Raw genomic sequence first — 27,693 nt, forward strand, 5'->3', positions numbered from 1 at the left:
TTCACGGACCTGTCACCTATGGCTCTGACCCTGCCGGTATTAGCCCTTAAAAGGACTGATAGAAAGTGCTATCCCTATGCTGTACAGCGCTGTGTATAGAGCGTACACAGCAGTATCGGAGATAGGCGCTGCGCCAGCGGTGACTGACACCAAGGACGCAGAAGGCAGATAATGGCGTGCTGGAGGAAAATGTCCGTTTTTATAATGCATGGACACGTGACATGGACATCCTATCACACATGCCGTTGCTTCTCTGGCTAAAAGTCCACTTAGCTGTGTGTGTGTCTGGGATTGGCTGACATGCTGGCCCGCCCCACTACACGCACGCGCTTAGGGAGGGAAGACAAGGGAAAAAAATAAATGGCGATCGCCATTATACAAACAGCAGTGATCTGAATGCGCTGTTCTCGCACACTATACACTGAAATTTCATAATAGTGTGAGTCACAGAGTGACTTACACTATTACAGCGGAAAGACAGCTAGTAATTAGCTGGTCTTTTTGCTGCTAGAACCGTTCTCGAACATATCTAGAACTATTGAGCTTTAGCAAAAAGCTCGAGTTCTAGTTCTATCTAGAACAGCCCCCAAAATCACTCGAGCCGCGAACTGGAGAACCTCGAACCGCGCTCAACTCTAGTTTAGAGTCCTCTCCTCCTCCACTGAATTTTCATATCCCCACATCAGACAGCACCACAATCCTATACGAAAGCAGAAAATGCTATTTCAAATGCGGCCAGTTTTCAGGGGCAGGAACCAAACAAAACAGAAGCTCGGCGACTTTTGGGGAAAGTGCTCGGGGTTATAGAATGCTAAATACTCTTGTAATTCAGCAATTACAGATGGAGATAAAAGATCTGACCATCTTCGCCATTTTCAGACAAAACCATCTTTTTATATATACCTGCTAAACAGCGGGATTTTACTACTAATGGGCTATTCATGAGACCAGAGTATCGGCAGCACTTTGATGACAGACTTCATTCGGAAATTAAGAACATATAAAGCGCACTTGAAGCTGTCAAGCAATGCACAAGGCAGGACGTTCCACCCAGTTAAAGCTTTCAAGTCTCTATGTAAACACTGAAGCTGCTTCAATGAAGATTTCTTTTGCAAGCTTAGCCATTAGGTGATACTTGTACTTCAACTTACCTTGCATGAATAACTACAAAGAGAAATGATGACATTTAATATAATGAATACTCACTGGCTTGTCTTTAATGGTCGGGCTTGACACACACAGGTAGAGCTTACTATCCTCTTCAATGCAAGCATCAATCAGAGCCTGCACAGAACTTTCATCTTGAAACAGCAAGAATGCATAGCCTGGTTTACAAAAGAGAAGACAGAGAAGACGATGAGGAACCAGAAAGACGCAGATTAGAACACTGTACCCATGATAAATATAACCTGTAATAACATTTTCTTAAGGCCTCATTCAGACGTCCGATTTTCACCAGTGTTTCTGCTTTTACCATCAGAGTTGTTATATGTGCAAAAAAAAATAAAAATAAAAAATCTGATAAAAAGGTTTCTCAGGCTTCTCCCAGTAAACAGTCAGGGAAAACCAGACAGTCCAGGATTCAGCCAGGATGGTATCAGTAAGCCTTCAAGTTTTTTCAAGCACCCATAGACTTCAATGTGTGCTTTGATCCATGACTTGGATCAAAATTGGACATTTCTCCATTTTTTTTTTTTCTTAAGGACACCCGGACTCAAAAAACAAAAAAAAAAAAAAACCACTAACTAAATAAAATGAAATATAGATTCCAAAGTAAGTGCCTGTCATCTATAGACCTTATTATACAAAGCCCTGCATCATACGATAGCTATAGTATACTGATTAGTAAGATACCCTTAAAGGTTTCTTTAACCCCTTCACCCCCGGCCACTAAAACACCCTAATGACCGGGCCATTTTTTGCAATTCTGACCAGTGTCACTTTGACAGGTTATAACTCTGGAACGCTTCAACGGATCCTGGCGATTCTGACATTGTTTTTTCGTGACATATTGTACTTCATGTCAGTGGTAAATTTAAACCGATAATTTTTGCGTTTATTTGTGAAAATTTAGAAAATTTCGCAATTTTCAAACTTTGAAAATGTATGCCCATAAATCTGAGAGATATGTCACACAATAGTTACTAAATAACATTTCCCACTTGTCTACTTTACATCAGCGCAATTTTTGAAACAATTTTTTTTTTTCGTTAGGAAGTTAGAAGGGGGTCAAAGGTCATCAGCAATTTCTCATTTTTCCAACAAAATTTAGAAACTATTTTTTTTTAGGGACCACATCACATTTGAATTGACTGAGAGACCAAGGTGACAGAAAATACCCAAAAGTGACCCCATTCTAAAAACTGCACCCCTCACTCTGCTCAAAACCACATCCAAGAAGTTTAGTAACCCTTTAGGTGCTTCACAGGAACCAAAGCAATGTGGAAGGGAAAAATGAAAATTTTACTTTTTAAACACAAAAATGTTACTTTAGCCATAACACTTTCATTTTCACAAGGGAGAAAAGAGAAAGTGCACCCTACAATTTATTGTGCATGTTCTCCTGAGTACGCTGATACCCCATATGGGGTAAAAATCAATTGTTTGGGTGCACAGCGGAGCTCGGAACGGAAGGCGCGCCATTTAAATTTTTGAACGCAAAATTAGCTGCACTCATTAGCGGACGTCATGTTGGGTTTGAAGACCCCCTGAGGTGCCTAAACAATGGAGCTCCCCCACAAGTGACCCCATTTTGGAAACTAGAGCCCTCAAATAATTTTTCTAGATGTTTGGTGAGCACTTTGAACACCTGGGGGCTTCACAGAAGTTTATAACGTTGAGCTGTGAAAATACATTTTTTTTTTTTTTTTTAACCACAAAAAACCTTTAACCTTCAACAAGGTAGCTTTTTTTTTCACAAGGGTATCAGGAGAAATGCACCATAAAATGTATTGTGCATTTTCTCCCGAGTACACAGATACCTCATATGTGGTGGAAATCAAATGTTTGGACACACGGCAGTGCTCGGAAGGCAAGGAGCACCATTTGAATTTTTGAGTGCAAAAATAGCTGCACTCATTAGCGGACGCCATGTCGGGTTTGAAGAGCCCCTAAGGTGCCTAAACAATGGAGTTCCCCCACAAGTGACCCCGTTTTGGAAACTAGAGCCCTCAAATAATTTTTCTAGATGTTTGGTGAGCACTTTGAACACCTGGGGGCTTCACAGAAGTTTATAACGTTGAGCTGTGAAAAGAAATTTTTTTTTTTACCACAAAACTGTTGCTTCAACTAGGTAGCTTTTTTTCACAAGGGTATCGGCAAAAACTTCACCATAAAATTTATAGTGCATTTTTTCCTGAGTACGACGATACCTCATATGTGGTGGAAAGTAATTGTTTGGGCCATGGCGGGGCTCAGAAGAGAAGGAGCGCCATTTGACAGCAAAATTGGTTGGAATCATTAGCGGACGCCATGTCACATTTGGAGACCCCCTATGGTGCCTAAACAGTGGAGCTCCCTCACAAGTGACCCCATTTTGGAAACTAGACCCCTCAAGGAGTTTATCTAGATGTTAAACGAGCCCCAAGGGGCTCCACAGAAGTTGATCATGTTGAGCCATGAATACAATTGTTTTTTTTCACCACAAAACTGTCAGTTCAACCAGGTAGCTTTTTTTTCCACAAGGGTATCAGGAAAAAATGTACAAGGAATTTATCTAGATATTTGGTGAGCCCCTTGTACCCCCAGGGGCACCACAGAAGTTGATAACGTTGAACCGTGAAATTTTTTTTTTTTTTTTTAACCACAAAATTTTTGTATCAACCAGGTAGCTTTTTTTTTTTTTTTACAACGGTAATCAGGAAAAAATGCACCATAAAACGTATTGTGCAATTTTTCCTGAGTACATAGATACCTCATATGTGGTGGAAAGTAATTGTTTGGGCACATGGTGGGGCTCAGAATAGAAGGAACGCCATTTAACTTTTCAAACGCACAGACGCGGTGCACTGATCGGCCGCTGCAGGACGCACGGTCGGATGAGTTACAAAAAGCGTTGGGGATACGGAAAAAAAAAGGTCACGCCAAAAATTGAGCAGGGATGCCGATCCGTTATGTGCATCCCTGATCAGCACTCGGCGGGACGCACAGACGGCTGCGATACAAAAAGCGCCGCAAATACAGAAAAAAAAAGTCACGTCAAAAATTGACCACGGATGCAGATACGTTATGTGCATCCCTGATCAGCGCTCGGCGGGACGCATGGACACATGAGATACAAGAAGCGTCGGGGATATGGGAAAAAAAAAGTCCTGCTGAAAACTGACCACGGATGCAGATCCGTTATCTGCATATCCCTGATTAGCGCTCAGAGGGACGCACGGACGGATGAGGTGTAAAAATGGACAGGATACAAGAAAAAAAAAAAAAGTTATACTCACAGTACCAAGAGGATCACTGACCAGAGGAACTGCAGAGGAACAAGAAGGCAGTGAGATGGACAGCTTTACACGAGCAGCAGGCAGGACGTTGGACAGATCAGCAGAAGGACCCAGCGATGGAGGCAGATGTGATCGGGCCAGTGAAGACCTCGGACGACCCGTGAAGGCAGGTAGGAGGACGTCGGGGGGGGGGGGGGTTGCAGAGGGGGATGGGGGGGGCGGACAGGGAGAGCAGAGGGGGCGGAGAAGCAAAGGCAGAAGGAAGGAACTTTGGAAGCAGAATAGAGATGACAGAGGAGGCAGGCAGATCGCGTGGGGAGCAGATCGGGATGCCGGGGGGGCACGGGCAGGGGCCTTCACAGGAGCGAGCAGGGGCCTTCACAGGAGCGCGCAGGGTCCATCGCCGGAGCGCAATACTTACCATTGGAGCAGGCGCGGTGACAGCAGAGGCGGCGTCTGCGGCGGCAGCAGCGGTGGCGTGGTACCAAAAGTACCAGCCAGTGCACGCTGCAGACATGTTGGGGGAGGGTCCCCAGACCAGCACAGGCCTGGGGAGGGCGGCCACCTGCAGATCACACCGCCCCACTGCACACTGATTGGAGCGATTGCGCGTCATAGCACGATCGCTCCAATCAGTGCTGCAGGGGCTGGGGGCGACATGTTTGAGATCCATCTATGATCTGCTGTAGCTGCTACAATAGATCATAGCAGGATCTCACAGTATCGCACTAATTCGGGCATTATTTTTGCCGAAATTAGTGCGAACGATGTGAATGGCGGTTCAGATTTGAACAGCCAATCACATCGATCGCCTATGGGAGGTGGTGATGCCACCCCCCTGGGGTCAAGCAAAGGTCCCCTTCTGTAAGAAACAGCAGGGGACATCATTTGAAAGCCGTTGCTATGGCCACGGCAATCAAATGAAGTTTAGGCAGTAAAATTACGTCCCTGGTCGTTAAGTCACGTTAAAATAGGACGTAATTTTACTGCCCGCGGTCGTGAAGGGGTTAAGAAAGGTGTCCCAAACTCGGCTGGGTGTATGGGCCGCATGTAGAAAAAAAATAATTTGGGGGGGGGGGGGGGGGGTCGCATTGATTGTGGACAAAGTGACATTTTATTGGTAACATATTTATTTTTTTTCCCCACAACTTTGGATCACTGGTTTTGAACATTTTTTGTTTATTATAACAAAAGTGCCCCTTTTTTGTTTAACCCCTTAAGGATGACGACAATTTTATCTCCGATGACCGGGCCATTTTTTTGCAATTCTGACCAGTGTCACTTTCACAGGTTATAACTCTGGAACGCTTCAACAGATCCCGGTGATTCTGGCATTGAATTTCATGACATATTGTACTTCAGGATAGTTCTAAATTTAGGACAATTTTTTTTGCTTTTATTTGTGAAAAAAAATTGGAAGTTTGATGAAAATTTTGTAATTTTCAAACTTAATTTTTTTGCCCTTAAACCAGAGAGTTGGTTATGTCTAACAAAATAGTTAATAAATAACATTTCCCAGATGTCTACTTTACATCAGCAAAATTTTTGAAACAACATTTTTGGGGGTTAGGAGGTTAGAAGGGGGTCAAAGTTCATCAGCAATTTTCCATTTTTTCAACAAAATTTACAAAACCATTTTTTAGGGACCACATCACATTTCAAGTAACTTTGAGAGGCCCAAGTGACAGAAAATACTCAAAAGTGACACCATTCTAAAAACTGCACCCCTCAAAAGTACTCAAAGCAACATCCAAGAAGTTTATTAACCCTTCAGGTGCTTCACAGGAACTAAAGCAATGTGGAATGAAAAAAAAATATATATCTTTTTCCCTAAAAATATTGCTGAAGCCCCAATTTATTCCCTTTTAGAAGAAATGACAAAATGTAACCCAATTTCTTCTGAGCACGCTGATACCCCACATGTGGTCAGAAACCTCTGTTTGGACAAATGGGAGGGCTCAGAACAGAAGGAGCAATATTTGAATTTTGGAACATAGATTTCCCTGAAATAGATTGCGGGCACCATGTTGGATTTGCAGGGCCTCTAAGGTACCTAAACAGTAGAAACCTCCCACAAGTGACTGCATTGTGGAAACTAGACCCTTCAAGGATTTTATCTAGGGGTATAGTGAGCATCTTGAACCCACAGATACTTCACAGAATTTAATAACATAAGGCTGTCATATTGAAAATTTTCATTTTTTTTTCCACAAAAATGTTGCTTTAGCACCAAATTTCTCCCTTTTTCAAGAGGTAACGCCAAAAAAAACAGTGGACCCCACAGTTTGTCACCCTTTTTCTGATGAGCGCGGTGATACCAGACATGTAGTCAAAAACCTCTGTTTGTCCAAGCGGTAGGGCTCAGAACGAAAGGAGCACCATTTGAATTTTGGAAAAGTTGAAATAAATTGCGGGCACCGCGTCGCATTTGCAGGGCCACTAGGGTACTTATACATTAGAAACCCCAAAAAGTAACCCCCATTTTGGAAACTAGACCCCTTAAAGATTTTATTGAGGGGTATAGTGAGCATTTTGAATCCAGAGGTACTACACAAAAATGTTGCTGTAGTGCCAAATTTCTCACTTTTAGGCTATGTGCCCACGATCCGAAGACACAGCGTCTAGTGCACAGTGTCAGCCCTCCTGTGGAGATGCGAGTGTTGTCCATGGAAGAACACAGCAAGGTCCATGCCCACTATCAAGGTTCAGGCTGCTGCAGACTTTAGCTCTATTCTCCCAGCGGAGAACACACTCGTCTCCTCAGCATAAATTGACATGCTGTGGCTCAGAAAGCCACATATCACAGGTCAGTTTATACAGAAGAGTTCTAAAAATCCATACTCTGCGTTTGTACTGCACAGCGTAGCCTTATGGACGCAGCGAAAACACCCTACATGCTGCAAATCCTGATGGTGAGCACACAGCGTAAAAAGCTAGGAAGGCTGGATGGATGTGAAACACATATATAATGTTCCATCCCCTGCATATTTTAAGCTGACACTGTTTAGTGATGTTCATGTGGCCCTAACGGGTGTTTAGCTTTTTATTTAGCGCCCCCCGGCCCAAAAAAAAAAAAGGAGACATAGGGTCCCCTTAGTTTTGATAGCCAGCTAGGAAAAAGAAGGTGGCTGTAGACCAAAGTTGGCCGCCTCACCTTGGCAGGAAACCAAAAAAGGAGGGCACCCCAGGATGAGTTTTGGTTTTTTTTTTTTAATTATTTATAAATAATTAAAAATAAAAAATGTGGGGTCCCCCCAAATTGGATCACCAGCCAAGGTAAAGTGGACAGCTGTAGTCTGGTATTCTCAAGGTGGGAAGAGCCATGGTTATTTGGCCCTTCCTAGCCTAAGAATAGCAGGCTGCAGACCAATTTATTCAAAAGAAAAATCTGGTCCGCCATAATCCATCTTGAAGGTCCCACGACGATTATGGACCTTCCAAAATATGGGGTGGCACGATCCCCCATTTTCTGAAACCGCAGGAACTCCATGTGACGAGTGTCAGTGCAGTGACCTGAGAAACTGCACTCATGCTCCTCCAGTCCACAGCACGGCAGTGTGAGCATCAGCAATATCCCATCGTGGTCTCCTATTGTGCCATTCTAGACACACACGAAAGCAATGTCCCATGCTGGTCCCCTATTGTGCCATTAAACGCACACACCTTCACACCTGTCCTCCGTTCCCTCAGCGTCCTCTTCCCCGTTTTTGCAGCCCACAGGCAAGAGCCCCCCTCTACTATCGCGGCCACTGTCAGTGCTGCATCTGAAATTCAGATGAAAGTGTTTCTGCAGCGCAGAATCAAGCGCTCTGTTCTATTCCAATAGCAGCTGCTGGCCGATTAGTGACGAGCAGGTGACGTCATACGTATCAGCTGCTTGTCTCTGATTGGGCAGCAGCTGCCACTGGAGTAGTACAGAAAGAGCTTGACTCTGCGCCTAGCCACGATTGTCAAGGGGGACACATGCCTGCGAGCTGCAAGAAGCAGCCTGAGGGGCCGCATATGGCCCTTGTGTTTGAGATCTCTGCCTTAAGACATCGTATATTGTATTGAGTATCCACTAATACTGTATTTCAAGTGATGAATGTTGTGCACACTTTGAACCCATGTGTATTTCCTTTTCTTGTGAAATAGGACAAACCCATAAGCCTACAGACAATTTCCACTCAATACTATCATAAGTTAACTGCTTGCCAACTGGAATACCTTTTGGTGGGAAGTAAGATTTGCTCTCAGCCTTATGTGGCCAATCCACGATCAAAGGACCAAACCGACGAAAACTAGCAGTTATTTCATCTGAAAGAAGCATAGAGAGGAAGGTTAGTGCAGGAACAATTATACTGATCACCAGCGCTTTTCCATGCCATGCGGGTCACAACTGTCCAAGCCAAATCTGTAATATTGTACATTAATTGACACCATGATAATGCTGTCCAACCTCCAGGCACCATGTTACAGATCAGGGGGAGCTGAGCAGATTGACCCATGGTTTTGTGGGAAAAGATTCAGAATAACCTTTGATTTCATCATTTATGCCTCTGCTCTTTCTGGGATTTTTGGCCCAGTGGGCGGTCCAATCCGTGATTGACAGCTATGTCTGTATATATTTATAGCAAGAAACATGTCAGTCACGGATGGGACAGAAAAAGCAGATGAAATCACAGGTCATCCTGAATCACATCCCATAACTATAAAGCAATCTGCTGAGCTCCCGCTGCTGTACAACATGGTGCCTGCAGATTGCACGGCATTTTCACAGCCACGGGTTCAATTTAAGGCTATGTATACATGGAGCGGTTTTTTATGCGTTTGAGAAATCAGCACCAAAATCTGCACCAAAATCTGCATGCCTATCCTGAAGCAAGGAAAGTCTATGAGATATCTGAAGTGGTTTACACACATTGCATTTTTTTTTCCTTGCAGATTTTGGCGCAGAAAAAAAAAAATCTGCATCATGTCTATTGTGGCGTTTTATCCTGCTTTTTTTTAGCCCTTCCAGCCATTGATTTCACTGGAACCCCCCCCCCCCCCCCCCAAAAAAAAGAAACGCATTAAAACCGCATGTGTTTTTAGTGCGTTTTTCTGCCAGAAGGTGCAGATTTGATGTAGAAAATTTATGCACCAAGCCTGCAGCGTGTGCACATACCCCAAGTATATATACTAGCCAAATGAATAAACAGAAGTAATTGTGCTACTAAGGGAAAATCATGGCTGAGGCTTGCTATATGTGAGAACATAGTGATAAAGGAGGAGGATATAACCCAGTACTTATAGAATATATTTATTCACTTATATAGCATCATTAATTCCACTGCACTTCACAGATGTGATCATCCCTGTGCCCATTGGGACTTACAATCTGTATTTCCTATCACTATGTCTTTGATGTGTAGAAGGAAACCGGAGGCCCCAGGGAAAATCCCTGCAAACAAGGGAAGAACATACAAACTCCTTGCAGATGTTGTCCTTGGTGGGATTGAACCCAGAACCCCATTGCTGCAAGACTGCAGAGGAAAGCACCAAGGCACCACAGTGCTTCCCACGGCATCCCCTATGCTGCCCACAGACCTTAGCTCTAAATAAACAGCCATTACAGGGCAGGGTCATCATCCCTTCTGAATACTCATGACTATTTTGGGTAGATTCAAGTCTCCTAAATTACACAAGTATCTATATCATCATCAGAAGTGCACCAGTAAATAGGTAGGACTAGTCATGCAGATATCACAGATATTGGGTTGTGCTCATGAGACGTTCAGCTCTTCTACACCAATAAAAGGTATTTTCTTAGTTAACGTTTTAGGGTCTCAAATCACCCATCTTAAATACAGTGCAAATAGTAAAAATGCAATAGTGAGGTAAGGAAAATTTCAATACATTCCCTACGCAGTAGATCCAACTGACATGATCTTTACTCACCTTCATCGATATCAGGAGGCAAACCCCCTACAAACACTTTACGAGAATAGCGCTCCACTCTTTCACCATTCTGATGTGGAAAGCAATGAGGAGACCCCAAGCCGCTGTGGAGGGTTTGATCACTTCGACCATCATCCAGAAAGCCATCCTCCATTGGAAAGAGTGAGGACTGTCCTGAAGAATGAACAATATAAATATATTTAGTACCCTTAATTGTTCTAAAATGTCAATTCTGACAAAGTGCCCCAAAGTCTTTATCCAAAAGGTGGTCGGCCAAACAGGAAAGAGTGATAGCCAAACTACAGTACTGCTGCACAGATTATCATTGGTCTACAGTATACACAAGAGAATTCATCCACTAAGAAATCTACAAATGAAGATTATTAAAATAAGAAGAAAATCTAAATTCATCCATTTATGAAAGACGTATAGCCAAGACGCAAAATGAACCTTCCTCAGAGAGACCCTAAGAAGAGGCTAGATCAGGCTGATCTTGTAAATCTACCATCTAACACACAAATGCTTACTTTCACATAACCCATTAGGCTATGTGCCCACGCTGCGGAAAATTCACACAATTTGCCGCAATTTTTTTCGCAGAAATTCCACAGATTTTTCAAAAATCCGCAGTACAGCGAGTCCCCAGCCATTTCTATGGCATTTGGGAAGTGCTGTGCCCATGCTGCGTTTTTTTCCCACAGGGGAAAGAATGCGTATTTCCCTGCGGAAAAATCTGCAGCATGTCAATTATTCCTGCGGATTTTTCCCCACGATCCTATACTTACCTGCCTTGATCGAAGACACCGGAGTCCCTTCCTCCGGTGCTGAGGAGCGCAGTCGAGCCAGGACTCGGAGGGGGGCGGGGCCTGCACGAGCTCTGGTCATGTGACAGCTGGGGCTAGTTCAGGCCCGCCCACCTTCTCCAGCAATGTGCAGATAGACACGGTAGGAAAGTGAAATGCTGCGTGATGGAGGCAAGTATGAACTCACCGATCACTCCAGCACTTGTTCTGCATTGAGGATGCAGTGCTGAAGCCATGGTACTGTATCCTCCATGCAGACTGACCGCAGCATATCCGCAGGACATTCCGCAATACAACCGCAGCATGGAAACAGACAAAGTTGTGCTGCGGTTTTCTGGGAGCTCCTGCGGAATGTCCTGCAGATATAGCTGCAGGAGACTTTCCCCGTGGGGACATAGCCCATAGTGGGTCATATTGAAACTCCCTGAAGAAGCTTGCGCAAAACACATTGGAGAGAGTGGCAGTGGTACAATACTTCACTATCCTTTCAATCATGTCTATTTCTAGCTATATGGCCTCCAATATAACGATATCTCATGTCATACTACCATATAACTTGGGATTTGCCATTGTTTGCTGATCCCCTATTCCAGGATCACCCTCTATTGTGAGCCTGATTGGTTCTCTTTAAATCCACGTGTTTACAGTAATCACCAGGATTTTTACATATAAAGTAAAGCCAGTGCTATACTGCAACTAGAATGCTGAATGTAATCACTCTTGAATGGGACCCCTATTTCCTACCTACAGTTCACAAGAGCATATCACACACCCACCAGGTTGTCCCATCATATTCGGAATTACATCTATTACTTCCATACATTATATTGACCTATTTTTGCAAAAATACGTATTACTCCTTGACTCCCATTTCCGTGACTTCTCGCACTTGATTCAGGGTGGTTACATATTTTTTTCATTATCTGTAAATGCATTGTATTCCAATATACCCCATGATCTGGGACTGCAAGCACTCGTTACCTGAGGCACAGAAGGATCTTCATAATAGATAGCATCCTTATTTTAAATCATAATACGTTTACATTTCAGGGTGCGCCCTATCGACAGGTGAAGGGCTGTGCGATGGGGACACGATTCACACCCAATTATGCGACTCTTCAGGGGTCATTTTGAGTCCATCTGCATTGTACTGTCCTCCCTGTTGATGGGCTGCATTGTACTTTACCGGAGATTAATTGATTACCTCTTTTTTTTTTTATTTGGAGGGGGACCCCCGAAGAGGTTCATTCGTTTGGCAATGGATTAAATGATAATCCGTGGGGTCTCAAATTTGCTTCCACCATTTCAGTCACCGATATTCAATTTTTGAATCTCACCATCTCGAGTCATCAAGAAGAGAGAATTATCACATCCACTTTTTTCAAGAAGCTTGATGTGAACAGTTATTTAGGGTTCTATAGTGGCCATCTCCCTAAATGGATACTCAATGTTCGGTACGGACAATATTGGAGTATCCGAAAAAGCTGCAGAAAGGACGAGGACTTCATGGGAGAATCCAGGGAATTACAAAAAGAAGATTTCACCAAATTATTAAATGATGCTTTTAACAATAAACAAACCTTTGAGCCAGGATGATTGTCTATTAAAGATACAGTCAAATTGTGGGCTGTCAGCAATGGGGAAAATATGGACAACTATAATAGTTAATTATTTACCACAATTAGTAACTCCCATCACATGATAAAAAAAAAAAAAAAATCTTATGTTCAAATACTGGGTCCTCCTGAAGAATGACCCTATTATGGGGAAAAAAAAGTACCCCATAATCCCTCCATCATATTCAGAAGAAACCAAAACCTCAAAAACCTAATTGCCCCCAGTCGTGAACGCAGTGGGTCTCTATCCTGGGAATCTCCGATCAACCTATAGGGGGAATCCAATGTGGTAACTCAAAATGTCTTTGCTGTAAATCCATTAATATTGGGGTAAATATATTTCCATCTATAACCACAGGGGAACACTTCAATATTAATCAAATACTGAATTGCATTTCCTCATATGTAATATATCTATTGGAGTGCAGTTGCAAGCTTCCGTATATTGGTCGTACGATTCAGCCTACATTGTCGATTGAACAAAGATAGGCACAATATCAGGAATACTGAATCATAGCGTTTCCAATCACTTCGCACAGGAACATCAAACCCCCCCCCCCTGATGATTTAATCTAATTATAACTGAACAGATCCTAGACCATGCTGCAGATCGATATGAGGATCTAATACGGAAGGAGTATTACTGGATATATAAAATGAGCACCCTAATGCCCGAGGGCTTGGACATTACCCTTGAGAATATATAGAGCTGTGTTCACAAGCTGCATTATTTTAGTGACCACAAAAATGCACATTTTTGGCCCTAAAAAAAAAAAAAAAAAAAAAAAAAAAACCCAGTGGCAAAAAAAACACATCCAAAAAAATGTCCATGCTGCATCTTGGCTGGAACTAGAGAAACACAGCCAAAAAAAATAGTGTTGACTGCAAACTTAGAATCTTAACCTTTGCTGGGGGAATTAAATGTATGCATTTATGTGCATCTTTGTGACCTCAAGGATGCACGAAAAACACAGTAAAGTATGACGTGTGTGAACATGGCCTAATGAATTATATGCAATGTGGTTTTTATCCCAAATGATCCTAAACTATAAATTTTGATTACTGTATTATTTTGTATTCTTTTGTAATATATTTATATCTTATCAGTGTCATTTGATTATATGTCTAGCTTTAAATGTTTTAATACACAATTGTGGCAGATTGTTGCAAAAGTTTATGCAATGGAAAATCTATTCTATACGTGGTGTTTCTCTGGGATACATGAATTTTTGCAAACCCTATCCAAACGAATAAGAAAATAAAAGACATTTCTGTAACAAATCTGCCAGGTGTAAATATGGCTTTATAATTCTTATTTACGGTCAAACAGCTTAAAAAGGATAAGGAATTATAACAATATTCTTAAAAATAACATTTTCACTCCTATAGTGATTAATGGGTGTTCATCTCAGTATTACCAGTGATTGTGGGTGGGGGAGGGGTGTGTCTGATTATGGGAAGCCCAATAATGAAGGGAGTTATAGTAATATATCCCATTCATTGCTTTTTTTCTTCAGCACAGGGGTGTTCAGTATGTTACAATGCTGGGAAAAATTGTGAAGGGGAGAAAGCACTGAAGCAGCACTGTAGCCCCTACAATCCCCGGATCAACAGGGGTTCCAGAGATTGGACGGCCAGTAGTCATTAAGGTATAGCAGATCTTGGTGATTTGCCATCATTTAAGGCTGGAGTCACATTTGCGTGTGACTCCTGCGTGGACTGTGTTACATCACTCGGCACAGCACCCTGCTCTCCGCACAGAAGCGTGCAGCTGTATGCATTTCTATGCAGCTGCATGCTCCTGTATGAAGAGTGGCAGGTTATGCCAGGTGGTGACCCGATCTGCACACCAGTGTGACTCCAGCGGAGATTGGGACTACCTTCAAGTCTTAGGCTGCTTTCACACATCCGGTTTTTGCTGAGTGGCACAATACGGCGCTTTGCAGAAAAAAACGCAACAGTTTTTTTTTTGCCACCGGTTGCGTTTTTTCCCCGCATAGACTTGCATTAGCGCCATATTGTGCCGAATGGCCTTGCGTTGCATCCATTTTTTGCCGGATGCGGCACATTTAGCCCATGCGGCGGCCGGATGGAACGTTGCATAGCACTTTTTTGTGCGGTGAAAAAAATGCATCGCGCCAGATCTGGCGCGATTTACAATGCAAGCCTATGGACGCCGGATGGGGCCTCCTGCGGCAAAAAACGCATCCAGCCGCCGGATGCGGTTTTTTTCACTGCACATGCTCAGTATCAAACCACATCGGTCAAAAAACGGACGGGCCGAATGGGAAAAGTTTTACAACGGATCCGTTTTTTCCGCCGCATCCGTTGCATAGGTGTTTGAGCCGGACTGCAAAAACCGGATGTGTGAAAGCAGCCATATTTGAATCAAACTGCAAAAGTTTCTTATTATTAGTGCAGTGTTTACAGCAGCTATCCTGCAGAGATACTATATTTAAAGAGGACGTTCAGTGATTTAAGATTTTGTTCTTAAACTTGAAATTAACAGAACCAACTAATATCTTGAGCAAAGCTCCTCCTACCTCATTCTTTCAGTGCTAGTCCTTGCAGATCCACTATGGCTTTATTTCTACACAGAGGCAAACTTCATAGGACCCATAACAGGAGGTAGTGGCCTCGGTGACCAGCTAATTTCTATACCTAAGCCAGTGCCCTTCTCTGAAATAGCTATGGTGGAGAAGGGACCTTGCTTAGCGAATGTAATAGGCCGGTCAGCCAACACTCTTCACACATCACTAACAAAAAAGGTAAAGGATGCCTTCCCCTGTGACCAGCACCAAAAGCAGACCATTAATGAAGTTTCAATAATAAAAATTAGTAAGCTGGCCTAATTAGAAACACATCTAAAAAGGCCCATTTATTTAGAAATCCCAGTAAAGAAGTGTATATTACAAGAACAGGCTCACTTTGCTGTTCGCACACAATAGTTATATGCATTTTTGGCTGCTTGGAATAGTCCACTGCAGTCTGAGGGGATAAACTGTTTTTCAACATGACAACACCAGGCCACATGTTGCTTGTGATACAGAGAGCAGCCTCCAGGCCTAAACGTGCTACCATGGCCTGCAGCGTCTCCGGACGGACCCCTCCTCCTCAGCACATCTGAGATGTCATTAGTCAGCAATTACAAAGGCAGCTGCCAGCAGCGGATCTTGATTTGTGTGCCCAAAGTGTACTCCGTGTAGCAGAACATTCCTCAGACAACCATTAATAACATCATTGCTAGCATGCCAGGGGTGTGTAAGCGTGGGGATGTCAGCAACTGGTGCTTATACACAATAAACCGAAACGCCTTAAAAAAAAAAAAAATAAATAAAAATGTGTTTCCAATTTACCATTTGAATATCGTTGACCTGTCAAATGATTAAGAAGTGTTGTTCATATTAAAATATAATACATAAAACTCACAAAAAAAAAAAAAAAAAAAAACGCTGCCGTAAAACATTAGATTTTTTTTTTCCTCTGAGTCACAAGGGCTTGATTTCTGTGGGGTGCAATGAGGTTTTCAATTGATTTCATTTTTTGTCAGATTAGACAGTTTGATCAATTTTTACTCCATGCTTCATGGGGCAGTATGATGACAAAATTAACATTTTGGGGTGCTTTTAATTAATTTTCATACAGCATTCACAGTCCAGTCCACCAGATAGTGATTGTTTCGGACCTGTCAATATTAATGTTTGCAAATGTATTTTTTTTTTTTTTTTTTAGCAAAAAACGATATATATATATATATATATAATATTTTTTTTTTTCTAATTTTTTTTTACATTTTTTTATACATTTTTTTTTTTTATTTTTTTATTTGATCTCCCTACCGGACATAAGGATTCAAGAATAGTCATACATGTATTTTTGGCTACTGACACATATTAAAGTGAATCTGTTGGCAGGTTTTTGCTATGTAAGCTGAAGTCAGCACGCTGTAGGGGTTAAAAAGAAATGCACAATTTCTAAAGAGAGCCTGGTATTGTTGGGGACAACTCCCTGGGCTCAGCTTCATGCTTAAAACACAATACTTTGATTATGAGAACGGCTGCAGCCAGTAATTAAGTGATACACGGTTGGATTCAGAATCTCCTTGCCTATATTATATTGCTGTCAGATGAGTTAGCAAAAACCTGCTGACAGATTCCCTATAAATGGTGTCTATCATGTATTTTGACCTAAAAAAAAAAAAAAGTTAATACAGTAACCATCATTTTTATTTTATTTTTATGCTGCCAAGCATTAAACCCTGTCAGCAAAACAGCAATATCATCTCACTAGTAAGCAGGACTTCACAAATAAAAAGCTAGCATAATAATCTGGAGCCGATCACTGACATTCTAAACATTGTTAGAAGATGGGAAAGCAGAAATATTACCTCTCCTCCGCCCATATGTCCTTGCTGCATGTCGGAGAAAGAAAAGAACCTTTCAGAAAATGTTATCAAGATTACAAAATCTAATTACATCCTCTGGACAGTGACATACTCCTCTGAAATGGACGCTAAGCAAATATCTATTGAGAAATCTAGACCTGTGGTCACCATTTCATAACAAATACTGAAGACATCACAAAAAGTAAAAATAAAAAAAAATGTAGACACCCCCAAATACCCCTGGTCATTCATTCTGGAAAAGATGGCGTTCAACACGGAGCTGTGAAGGGAATGGGTCATCAGAAAATAATGTTCAAATCAGTTTTTGTATTTCATTTCTGGTAATGAATTATAAAATGACAATCTAAGTAAAAAATAAAAAAAATAAAAAATATTAGAAGTCTTGCAATTTTTACACTGGCCACTAGGGCTATTCTAGACTCCTACTTCCTGTTCTTTCGGGAAACCCACATGAACACTGGAGATCAAAATTAGAGAACAATGTATGATCACTTGCTTATTTCAGAAATAATGTAATCTACATTGATCAATATTTGAAGGGTTTTTGCTCAGGACAGATCATAGTATTGTAGTGCGCCTGCGCAGGAGCTCAATACTGTCCTGTGTGCATGACGTAGGACATGTCATGCACGCCGACTTTAGAAGGAAGAGGACAAAGATAGCCGAAAGAGGATGCTTGGGTTGCGGAGAACGGCGCCACCCATCCGACCATTCTGCAGCGGAGCGACCTGCTAGGTGAGTATTATAAGGTGTTTATGTTCCACACAGTGACTTGGGCTCTTATATACAGCATGTTAGAATGCTGTATATAAGAGCCCACTGGTGGTGGATGCAGCTTATAGGGCAAAAAGACTGGCGACAGGTTCCCTTTATACCTTTATTTTGCCCAAAACGTGATGATTATAATTAGAGAACAGCAATGAATGTAGCACAGAGAAAGATTATCAGTAAGTTTTCAGAAGGGAACAACAGTGAGTAATCAGTAGGGAGTGTACAGGCTTTTGCATTGAATGACTTCAGTATATAGGATATCACTAGCCTCTCACACTGCTCTGGTGTGATTTTGGTCCTCTCGTCTTCCAGTCTCTTCCACGGTTCTTTGACTCTTGTGGGTTTCTTGGCCATAACGTTGTTACTAAGGATTTCCAGAGGTTTTCTATTGGGTTTAGATCAGGACTTTAAGGGCTGGCCATTTCATTGTTTCAATGTTTTCTGTTTCCATGAACTCCTTTACCTGTTTATGTGACAGTGAGCATAGTCCTGCATAAAAATTGCTGGCCGATTGAGTGATGAACGCAAGTAAGGAACCAGGTGTTGTTGAAGAAGGTTCTGATACACACTTGCATTCACTGCCATGTAGCTGTATGAGAGGTCCAACTCCTGCTGCAGAACACATTCCCCAAACCATGACACATCCTCCACCGCCTTTCATTGACTTATCACACTTTGGGGTTCAGTCTTTCCCCAGTTTGTTTCCTATCAGACCCAAATAAAGTAAACTTGCTTTTATCACTAAAATGAACTGTGGATCACTTCTCCTCTGTCCACACAACATGCTCCTCACGAAAGATAAGTCTAGTCTTTTGATTCTTTTTGCTAATGAGAGGTTTGGTCACTGCAGGAGTGGGCTTTCAGTCCAAATGCTCTTAAAACGTTGTGACACTGTATGACTAGACAGATCCTTACCGTGTACAGTGCTTACCTGGCGAGCAATTCCAGCTGCAGTGTTGAAATGATTATCCATGGAGATTCTACAATTATCCTATCCTCTCTTGTATTTGTCTTTCGAGGGCAAACGACCTTCTTGAGGAACTTGAGTTTGTGATATTGTAAAAATTCAATATTCTCAAAATCACAGACTTTGAACAACCAACTTCTCTTGCTATAGCTGATAGGGTCACCCCTTTGGCCTTCATGTAGACAACCTGCTGCCGGAGGGTTTCAGTCACTTGGGAACGGCACTCCATTTTTGCAAAATCAGTGCAAACAGTAAAGTTAGGCTGCCAGTTACATAGGGCTTGTCAGATAATTAAAGAAATTAGCACCAGGTGCCATATTAACACCAATAACATGCAGGTATCTGAAAGGGTTCTCTAATGTTGATCAGTGTTCTTTTTCATTTATCTCATTTACATTTTTATTATGTGCTGGACAATAAATTCAATTTATGCAAGAAGCTTAAAATACTGATTATTTACTCATGTTAGGATATAAATCACATATACACAATTACCTTAACATTTAGGAAATTGTGTGTCCTCTAAGTTTGATCTCCAGTGTATATTACCAGCAATAGACTGACTAAGACCCCCATTTGCTGTATTGAGGCATCTAATGTGCAACGGTCATTGTGAAGAAATGGAAAGCAGGGTCAGCTGTGACCTCGCCTATCGTGCTTGAAGGATCCTCGGCTGTGTATAGAGGTGTTGCAGGTGGTCAGTGTATTCCAGCCTGTGAGGACAATGAATATGCTGAAATACTTCCTGTGCCTTTATGCAAGTGAGTCTGAAATAGCCCTAGTGGCCAGTGAGAGAATTGCAAGATTTCAAGCTTTATTTTTGGGGCTTTTTTTTTTTTTTTTTTTTTTTAAACAGAATGAAAAAAGTGCCAAAGCTTTTAAAAAAATATTTTAAAAAAATCACTTCTAAAAACACAAAAATTTGATTTAAATGGATAATTTTCTGATGAGACACACTCCTTTTACAGAAAAAAAAAGTAATACACAGAGTACATTCACACACTGAAAATCAAGATAACTGATTTCACGCAATTCAAGTGAATCAAAATTGGGTCACCATAAACCAAATGTGGTCTTCAGTTACTTGTAAGGAAACATTTATCATCATCTGTCAATTTATCCAGGAAGAAATACACATTTCAAAGAAAATCTAGATGCTGTAGTATCAATGGGTGGCGGAATCTGTATAATGTGTAGCTGATGCTGCAGAGGAGCTCCTAATCTATTTAGTAGGAGATAATGTGCAGTACTCCGCAGCGGCCTCTACACAACCGCTGGGGCTAACAGATTGTCGGGTGTCAGACCATCACAGATTGGATATCGATGTCCTGTTGTAAAATAAGGATAGGTGATCAAAACCAATGACCAGACAACGCCTTTAAAGAACCAAACACTATGGATCCATACAAACAGCAGTGGGAGGTTGATCTGGAATTGGTGTGGTTTTGATAGCAAAAACCTTCTGAGAAGTTCACTTTTTAAAGCTATGTAATCTGAGGACAGCATGAGGTAGGGGCCGAGACACAGATTTCAGGGATAATGTTATTTATTAGGCTGAGCGCTGCAGTTTCAACACAATGAGTTTTATCAGCAGCAGATTATCACTGCCTGAACTACAGCTCATGTGAGCACTAGTCCGTCCACATCGGCTCCCTGCCTACAGACAATGAGTGAGCTACGGTGTGGGCAGGATTAGCTTTCTGAGCTCCTCTACACCTAAAAACTGTCAACTGCTGCTCCCAGTAAAGTAATACATCACTGGAATTAGGATCTCTGCCCCTACATTATGCTGCTCTTAGAGGAGGGTGCAAAAACATGGTGACAGATTCCCTTAAAAGTAAACTTTTCTGCTAGGTGTAAGATATCGCAGGTTTATGCTGTAAACAAGACGGCCACTTCACTTTAAAAATGGTCACAGAGGGTTCAATAAACTTAGGCTCATCTGATGGAGAATGCGATGACCAACATAAAAGTACTTTATTTACCTCAAGTGCTTTTTAGTTTCCTCACAGTGTCCACCACTAGGCGTCTCCATTCTGTCTGCTGCCTGTTAAGTACACGCTGTACCGAAGAGACGCAGAGAGGAACAGGAAGTAGAGGTGAGCCTTTAGGCCCAGTCACACACAATGACTTACCAGCGAGCCAGAAAACTATGTGACCTGATAGGGATCGCAGGTAAGATGTAACACAGTCAGACCTTACCAATGCTACAGGAACGATACAGGTCGCAGTAGCGACCTGTATAACGATTTCAGCAGTCACTGAGACCCTGTCACACAGCGTCAAACACAGCGATGCGTCCTACCCAGCAGGACATCGCTTTTGAAGAAAATGGCCTGGACCATTCTGCAACTAGAGATCTCACAGCAGGGGCCTGATCACTGGTAGATGTCACACATAACAAGATCGCCAATGGGATCGCTACTGCGTCATCTCGTTATGTGTGACAGTACCTTTTGGCTCTCTGCTCCTGCTTTCCTACAAACTCCATACAGGCATAATAGATATGCAGCCTATCCGTTCGGGGTAGACAAGCGGCTATGCAATGGCTGAAGTAATGCACAACCCACTGCATTAGAGTAGTAGAGTGGATAACAAGTTACAGAACATTAGAATTGGGACAGTACCTCAAATATTATAACTGGTACATGCACCAAAGGCAATTTTGACTTAGGATTGAGCAAGACCTTCCTTTTGGGTGAAATTTAAGTTATGCTTTAGATTATCCCTAAGACTTTAGACTGAACAAAATAACTTGCAGTTTTCCTCTACATTTTGATCTTTAATACAGCTCCAATGTAATACTGTAATGTGTTTATTCGCTGATATTACATGTCCATCCAAAAGATCACACCAATGAGGTTTTATTATTGGTGACCACTCTGACATTTTACTACTGAACAGTATGAAATGTATATACACCCCGAATACGGTTGGGGTCTCGCCGCCCCAGAGTCGTAGCGCTCCTGTATTGGCCACCACACAATCATTCGAGCTGCTTCTCACAAGATCATCGGCATTCTAGTTTCGGCTTACTCTTCTTGGCAGCCATGTGAAAGCCGTTTTTTGTATTCTGTCCTAGGGCAATTAGTATTCATCACATACTGAAAGCTGGGTTGTTTTTCTGATTTATCTTGTAGGGTTGCAAATTGGCTGAGATCATAATACAGGTCAGGAGTTTTATACTGGTTTAGAACGGATTGCCAAAGAGGTTTTCTGGTCAAAACTATTAGCTTTGATAACAAGTTTGTCTCCAAACATTCATAGAGGAAAAGGTTAGAAAAAAAAAAGTAGGAATAACAAAAAAAGTATAAAAAAAAACCCCAAGAAAGGTATAAAAGAAGCACAGAAGAGCATAAGCTGGAAAATTAAGTGGAAATCATGCCAGAAATTTTTTTTTATTTTCATTTATTTTTTTTTTCCCTTTAGAAAGCTCATTTTAAAACAAATTGTCTCTCCAGTAAAGGAGACAAACTCTAGCACAGCGCCACCTATTGGAAGTAACGATCCTAAAAGTCAAATGTGGATTTTTAACAATCCTTTGCATGTGACTTAGAATATATGCCAGATCAGAATCCCAATTTGCAGACACGGTGTTTCGGGGTGCTTGCCCCTCGTCAGTGCAAAGTATGGGGTGTCTGATCTGGCTCATGAGAAGCTTTGTGGGGACCACACTATTCTCAGGAAGATCACATGGAGATGGCAGCGGTTTGTTGTAGTCCGAGCTGAGAGTCCATGTGCTAGTTTCTCTTTTCTGCCTCAGGAAAAACTGCTGCAGCTAATCAGTGATTGCTAATTGGTAGCAGCGGTCATGTGAGGTTTTCTGCCAGAAGAGGAAGAAAAAAAAAAAGACCATACTGAGGAACTGCGAGAGTTCAGTAGGGAAGTACATACTCCCTCTCCGCCTCCCTTTTTTCAGGCCATTATGGACAGATATTACAATATCAGAAATAAGGTACCGTAAGTATCCTGTAAATTTGGTACATAGCACAGTTCGCAAGAATAATGGTGGATCCCATCACAGACTGGCCCCTCGGTATGCAGAAAGGAGGGCCCTTCCTGACCCTTTGGAATCATATGCATCACAAACAGTCAGGCAGTAAAATCTTAAAGGTGCGGCTGACGACTGAATTGGTCCGTTTGTCACATGACTGATCATGTGACAGGTCATGCTCCCTGAACCAGAAAGTGTTTCTATTTCAAGCCCTTTGTTATTTTCCAAGCCAACAAGTAGATGCAATTACACTTCCCAGATGGCTCTATAGATTTTCTAATTCCCAGTATCAAGCAACCTTTCATGTGTGTGTCATGGCAGCCCAGATCAAGATGTGCATGTTCCTTACAGACTGTATGTGGGCGCAATGTACCTGGCACAACCCCGGGCTGATGATTGTTGTGACTGGCTTCTGTCATATTTACAATACCAATACATTTGCCTCACACACAATACATGCATTTCCTTATTATTTGGAGAGCTTTACAAGCTGGAAATGACCACACACAATAATAAGACTATGCATGGGGTTTTTTTTTTCCCCAAAGAAGAAAAAAAAAAAATATGACTGTTTATGCATTTATACTTCCATATCTAAGTGCCTTTTGTATATTTCTGTCCAATGTCTATTCAATCACACCAGTACAAAAATAAATGTATGTGATCAATGTGTGCAAATGGCCAACTGATCAGACGGAAATGCTGATCTGCCACGCTTAAAGGGAACCTGTCAGGAACAATATGCACCCAGGACCACGAGCAGTTCTAGGTGTATATTGCTAATCCCTGCCTGACTGTCCCTGTATCTAGTAGCATACATAAAGAGATCTTTAGAAAAAGTATTTCTAAAAATCTTTTATTGTATGCCAATAAGGCCACGGACTAGTCGCAAGGGCATGATTTCCCCTGGCTAGTCGACCCCTTAGCATGTTAGTACGCCCCTGTGGATGTACTAACATGGTAATGAATGCGCAGCATCAGAGGATGGTCGTGCTCACCTCTCCGCTGCCATCGCGTCCTGGATTTTGGCTCGGTGCTTTCGGTCATGCACACTACATGGGTTTGAAGCCAGGACCTGTACACCTGGAGGTCATTTGAGGGCGAGGGGCTCAGAGTCCTTGATGACTTCTCCATGCCTGGCTATGTGTTTGCAGAGCAGAATCGGCCATTAAACTCTATGGGGCTAACCGAACGTGCCTGCAAATTGGAAGCCATCATGGTCTCACGAATCTGGTGCTTAGTGATAACTTTGAAGAACATTTTTTTGTGGGTTTTCTTTTAGCTTGGGAACAAAGACTCCTTTGGTTAGAAATAAATTAAAAAAAAGGGGTTGCAAAACAGATACCAAATAAAAAAAAAAAAGGTCAATTTCTCTCTAGCGTGTGATGTGGACCACACGGATGACAGTAGTGAGTGAGTCTGACTCTCACCTGCCCCAGTATTTACCACTTAGTGATCATCACTTAGGAGCGGGATTTCCACCCTCAAACGATTGCACATACCTGAGCCATTTCTGATGGCTTCTCTTAAGACACCTGCGCCCGTCCTTACAGCCACAGATTGTTCAGACAGTAGTCCTAAGACACTGCTTTTATAATAGTACATTTTCCACGATTCTTCTGCTCTCCCCGTCTTCATGTAGACTCTTCTCCATCTAACTTCAGCTCCTCCACAGCTCGAAAGCCAAGGTCCCTCCCGTTGCACCCCACTGCTTGCACTCCCCCTGTAGCATGTTGTGGCACATTTCTCCTGTATTATAAAGCTTCCTTCCAGTCAGCACAGGACAAATCGAGGTGCTGAAAACCATAGCACCATTCACACTAGAAATGCAATAAATGGTATTTGTTGATAGGTTTTTACTAATGCTATCAGTACCCACTAGATGTCCAAAAAGATATTTCTGCTTTGTGGCACCCAGGTGACTCCCACCAATGTTTGCTTTAGTGGGTGTTGAGTGGAACGTTTACTTTATGGGATCATTGGCCAAGGAATGAAACGTCACATGAACGGTAATGTTTCGCACGCTCCGTAAAAAATAAATAAAATATGGCACACACTGGCAGCAAACTGAGGTGGCGCGGTCACAAACAGAGCATCTCTATAAAGGGAGTCAAAATACTTTAGAAAATATGGCCAAGCCCTTTATGTTCAGGCCCATTTGGACCAGCTGATAACAGGCTTGTGTATGCCAATTGGTTTATAGAAGCAAGCCAAATATCATCCAACGGCCAAGCAAAACACACATCAGGTGATTGGTCCACTGACATTGCCATTAAAATCACTGCCCCCCGCACCACATCACCAGGTGTAAAAAGTAGATGTGCTGCCGGAGAGCAACGCTAGAGATCACTCTGTGCACATACAATTCTGGTTGGCTGTCTAACCAGACTATTAAACATCCGCCGATCGCTTTGTATATATTTGATTAGTAGTCGTTTAATGATTGGGGTTATAAATGCGCTTTCAGAGTATAAATGTCCCAGGACATAGGGATCTTCAGTCTTAGCTGTCACTGTTCAGCCTTTCCACAAGAACAAGGATTCAAAATATTGTCAATATCAATGTAGATGAAACACACAACTACTGTAACCTGGCTGAAGCAAGTTCTGTGAGAAGACGATACAATGGAGCACAGATAAAGGGGCTGTGGTGAAGACTAAAGTAGGCAACCTCAGGATTTGGCCCATATATATCAATAATATATCAATATATATAATATATCCATAGAGATTTATTATTTAGTGCAGAAGAGATTCTCATATCTCTAACTTGGTGACCACTTCTCAAATGTTTTAGTAAGTAGAAAAGGAACATTCTGGGACTTCCTTACTGTGTGAATAAATAGCCAACTGGGTGTAACCATCATATGTGGACTCTGGGCAGCACAGACTGACAGTTTCAGACTGTGTGGGAATACAGCCCCAACTGGTAAAATACAGTTGTCAATTTATCCAGAAATGTCCAGGAGGAATAGCAGAGGAACAGCACAATGTGGAATTCTAAGAGAGGACAGATTTATTTTACTTCATGTAGGAACCATGAAACTGAGACAAGCGAGCTGTAACCATGAGGTCTGCGCCTTTCCAGTGCACACGTCACACATCATCCCTCCTAGGGCTCTCATGCACAGATTTCTTTGGATTGAGACCTCGTGTCAATGAAGAGTGTTCTGGAGATCGTTTTTTGGGTAGTCCCCTGCCAGGGCCAATCCAGGATACCCAGTCCAATTTATTAGCTGTTTTTCAGATGCAGGCAGATCTAGGACTATTTTCCACTGCCATTACTTGTGTAGAACGGCTTGTGCCCTACAGGCTAGGTGGGAGAGCTCGGGCCCACAGGCGTCCATCCAGTAAGGAGTGGTATGCATCCTGTGCACCAGATTCCTCTGACAGCGAGCCCTGTGTTATTACTGCTGGGAAAGGGTGGGTGACTGAATTCCAGCTAACTAATTTACGGATAGGAGGAAACAAGGGAACCAAAAATGGAGACTGCATAAGTATCACAGAAAAGGGAATAGAACTAGATTATTAACCATAAAAAAAAACCCAGAGTGATATTGTAATTCTAATTCTTTTTATTTCAGATGGTAATATTTCGTTTTTCTCTACATAATGGGGCAGTCATTATGCCCAAGGCCATTTTCAACAGCTATTTCCATTTTTAAATCAGTTTTAGTGCACGTGCACACTGCAGTTTTGTTTCTAAAGCAAAAAACGCAACTCTGCCCGAAAAAAACGCATCAAAAAAACGCACCTCTGGCAGAAAAAAACATCAAAAATGCATGCGTTTTTGCCACGTTTTGGTGCATTTTTACGCCTGCATTGTTTTTAACATTGTCAATGTCAAAACGCAGGGAAAAATGCAGAAAAGACGTGACATGCTGCTTCTTTATTCTGCAACCAAAACTACATTCAAAAAAGAAACACCGTGCGCACAGCCTTTAGGATTTCTCATAGACTTTGCTAAGGAAGGTCATACATGCAGTTTAAGACAATAAACTGCACCAAAAAACAGCAGCGTGCGCACAAGCCCTAAGACAGAATTTAAAGGGAACCTGTCACCTAGAATATGCGTTCTGACCTATCAGCAGACGCATGTGTGCACCTCCCTACCCATCCCTGTGCTGTAAAATTGTATAATATGAAAGTAATAAAAAACAATTTTATTACCTTCATATTTTGTATTTAAATAGCAGGGAATGTTGTCACAGGGGCGGCACCTTGCCCTATGGACGTCTGCATATTTCTGTGGTATCACGCCCCCTTGTGGGCGTGATACCATGGAGTGACGTCCCCGTCGCTCATTCTATCCTGCGAGCATTGCGGCAGGCTTCTCTTTCCGGTTTCTCCTTGTCAGTTTCAGACGCGCACTGCGCATGCGCAGTACGCATCTGAAGCCGGCGCTTGAAACACCTGGAAAAGAATCCTGCTGCAATGCGCGCAGGATAGGAATGAGCGACGGGGACGTCACTCCATGGTATCACGCCCACAAGGGGCGTGATACCACAGAAATATGCAGACATCCCTGCAAGGCGCCGCCCCTGTGACCACATTCCTTGCTATTTAAATATGAAGGTAATAAAATGTTATTACTTTCATATTATACAATTTTACAGCACAGGGATGGGTAGGGAGGTGTAATTAGGGCACACATGCGTCTGCTGATTGCTAGAATATGCGTTCTGACCTAACAGGTTCCCTTTAAATAAAAGAAAAAAAAAAAAAAAAAAGGCATCCAATACAGGATCCATTCAGGTGAACGGGGCCAGAAAGATCTTTC

The 27,693-nt window shown here is 42.2% G+C and overlaps 1 protein-coding gene across 2 annotated transcripts in view; it reads right to left on the reverse strand.

Moving 5' to 3' along the window:
* CPEB4 (cytoplasmic polyadenylation element binding protein 4) overlaps window positions 1–27,693 on the reverse strand; it is a 114,785-nt gene that overhangs the window by 35,605 nt on the left and 51,487 nt on the right. Inside the window, exons 3-6 of one of the 2 annotated variants that reach the window (XM_075344613.1) lie at window positions 17,165–17,188; window positions 10,359–10,532; window positions 8,646–8,735; window positions 1,207–1,325 (exon numbers count right to left, since the gene is read on the reverse strand). In XM_075344613.1, the coding sequence (XP_075200728.1) occupies window positions 1,207–1,325; window positions 8,646–8,735; window positions 10,359–10,532; window positions 17,165–17,188 (407 nt within the window). The remainder of the gene's footprint in view (window positions 1–1,206; window positions 1,326–8,645; window positions 8,736–10,358; window positions 10,533–17,164; window positions 17,189–27,693) is intronic. The other variant, XM_075344614.1, reaches the window with a different exon arrangement.

This window comes from Anomaloglossus baeobatrachus, chromosome 4 (assembly GCF_048569485.1).
Source record: "Anomaloglossus baeobatrachus isolate aAnoBae1 chromosome 4, aAnoBae1.hap1, whole genome shotgun sequence".
In the NCBI taxonomy this organism is placed as follows: domain Eukaryota; kingdom Metazoa; phylum Chordata; class Amphibia; order Anura; family Aromobatidae; genus Anomaloglossus; species Anomaloglossus baeobatrachus.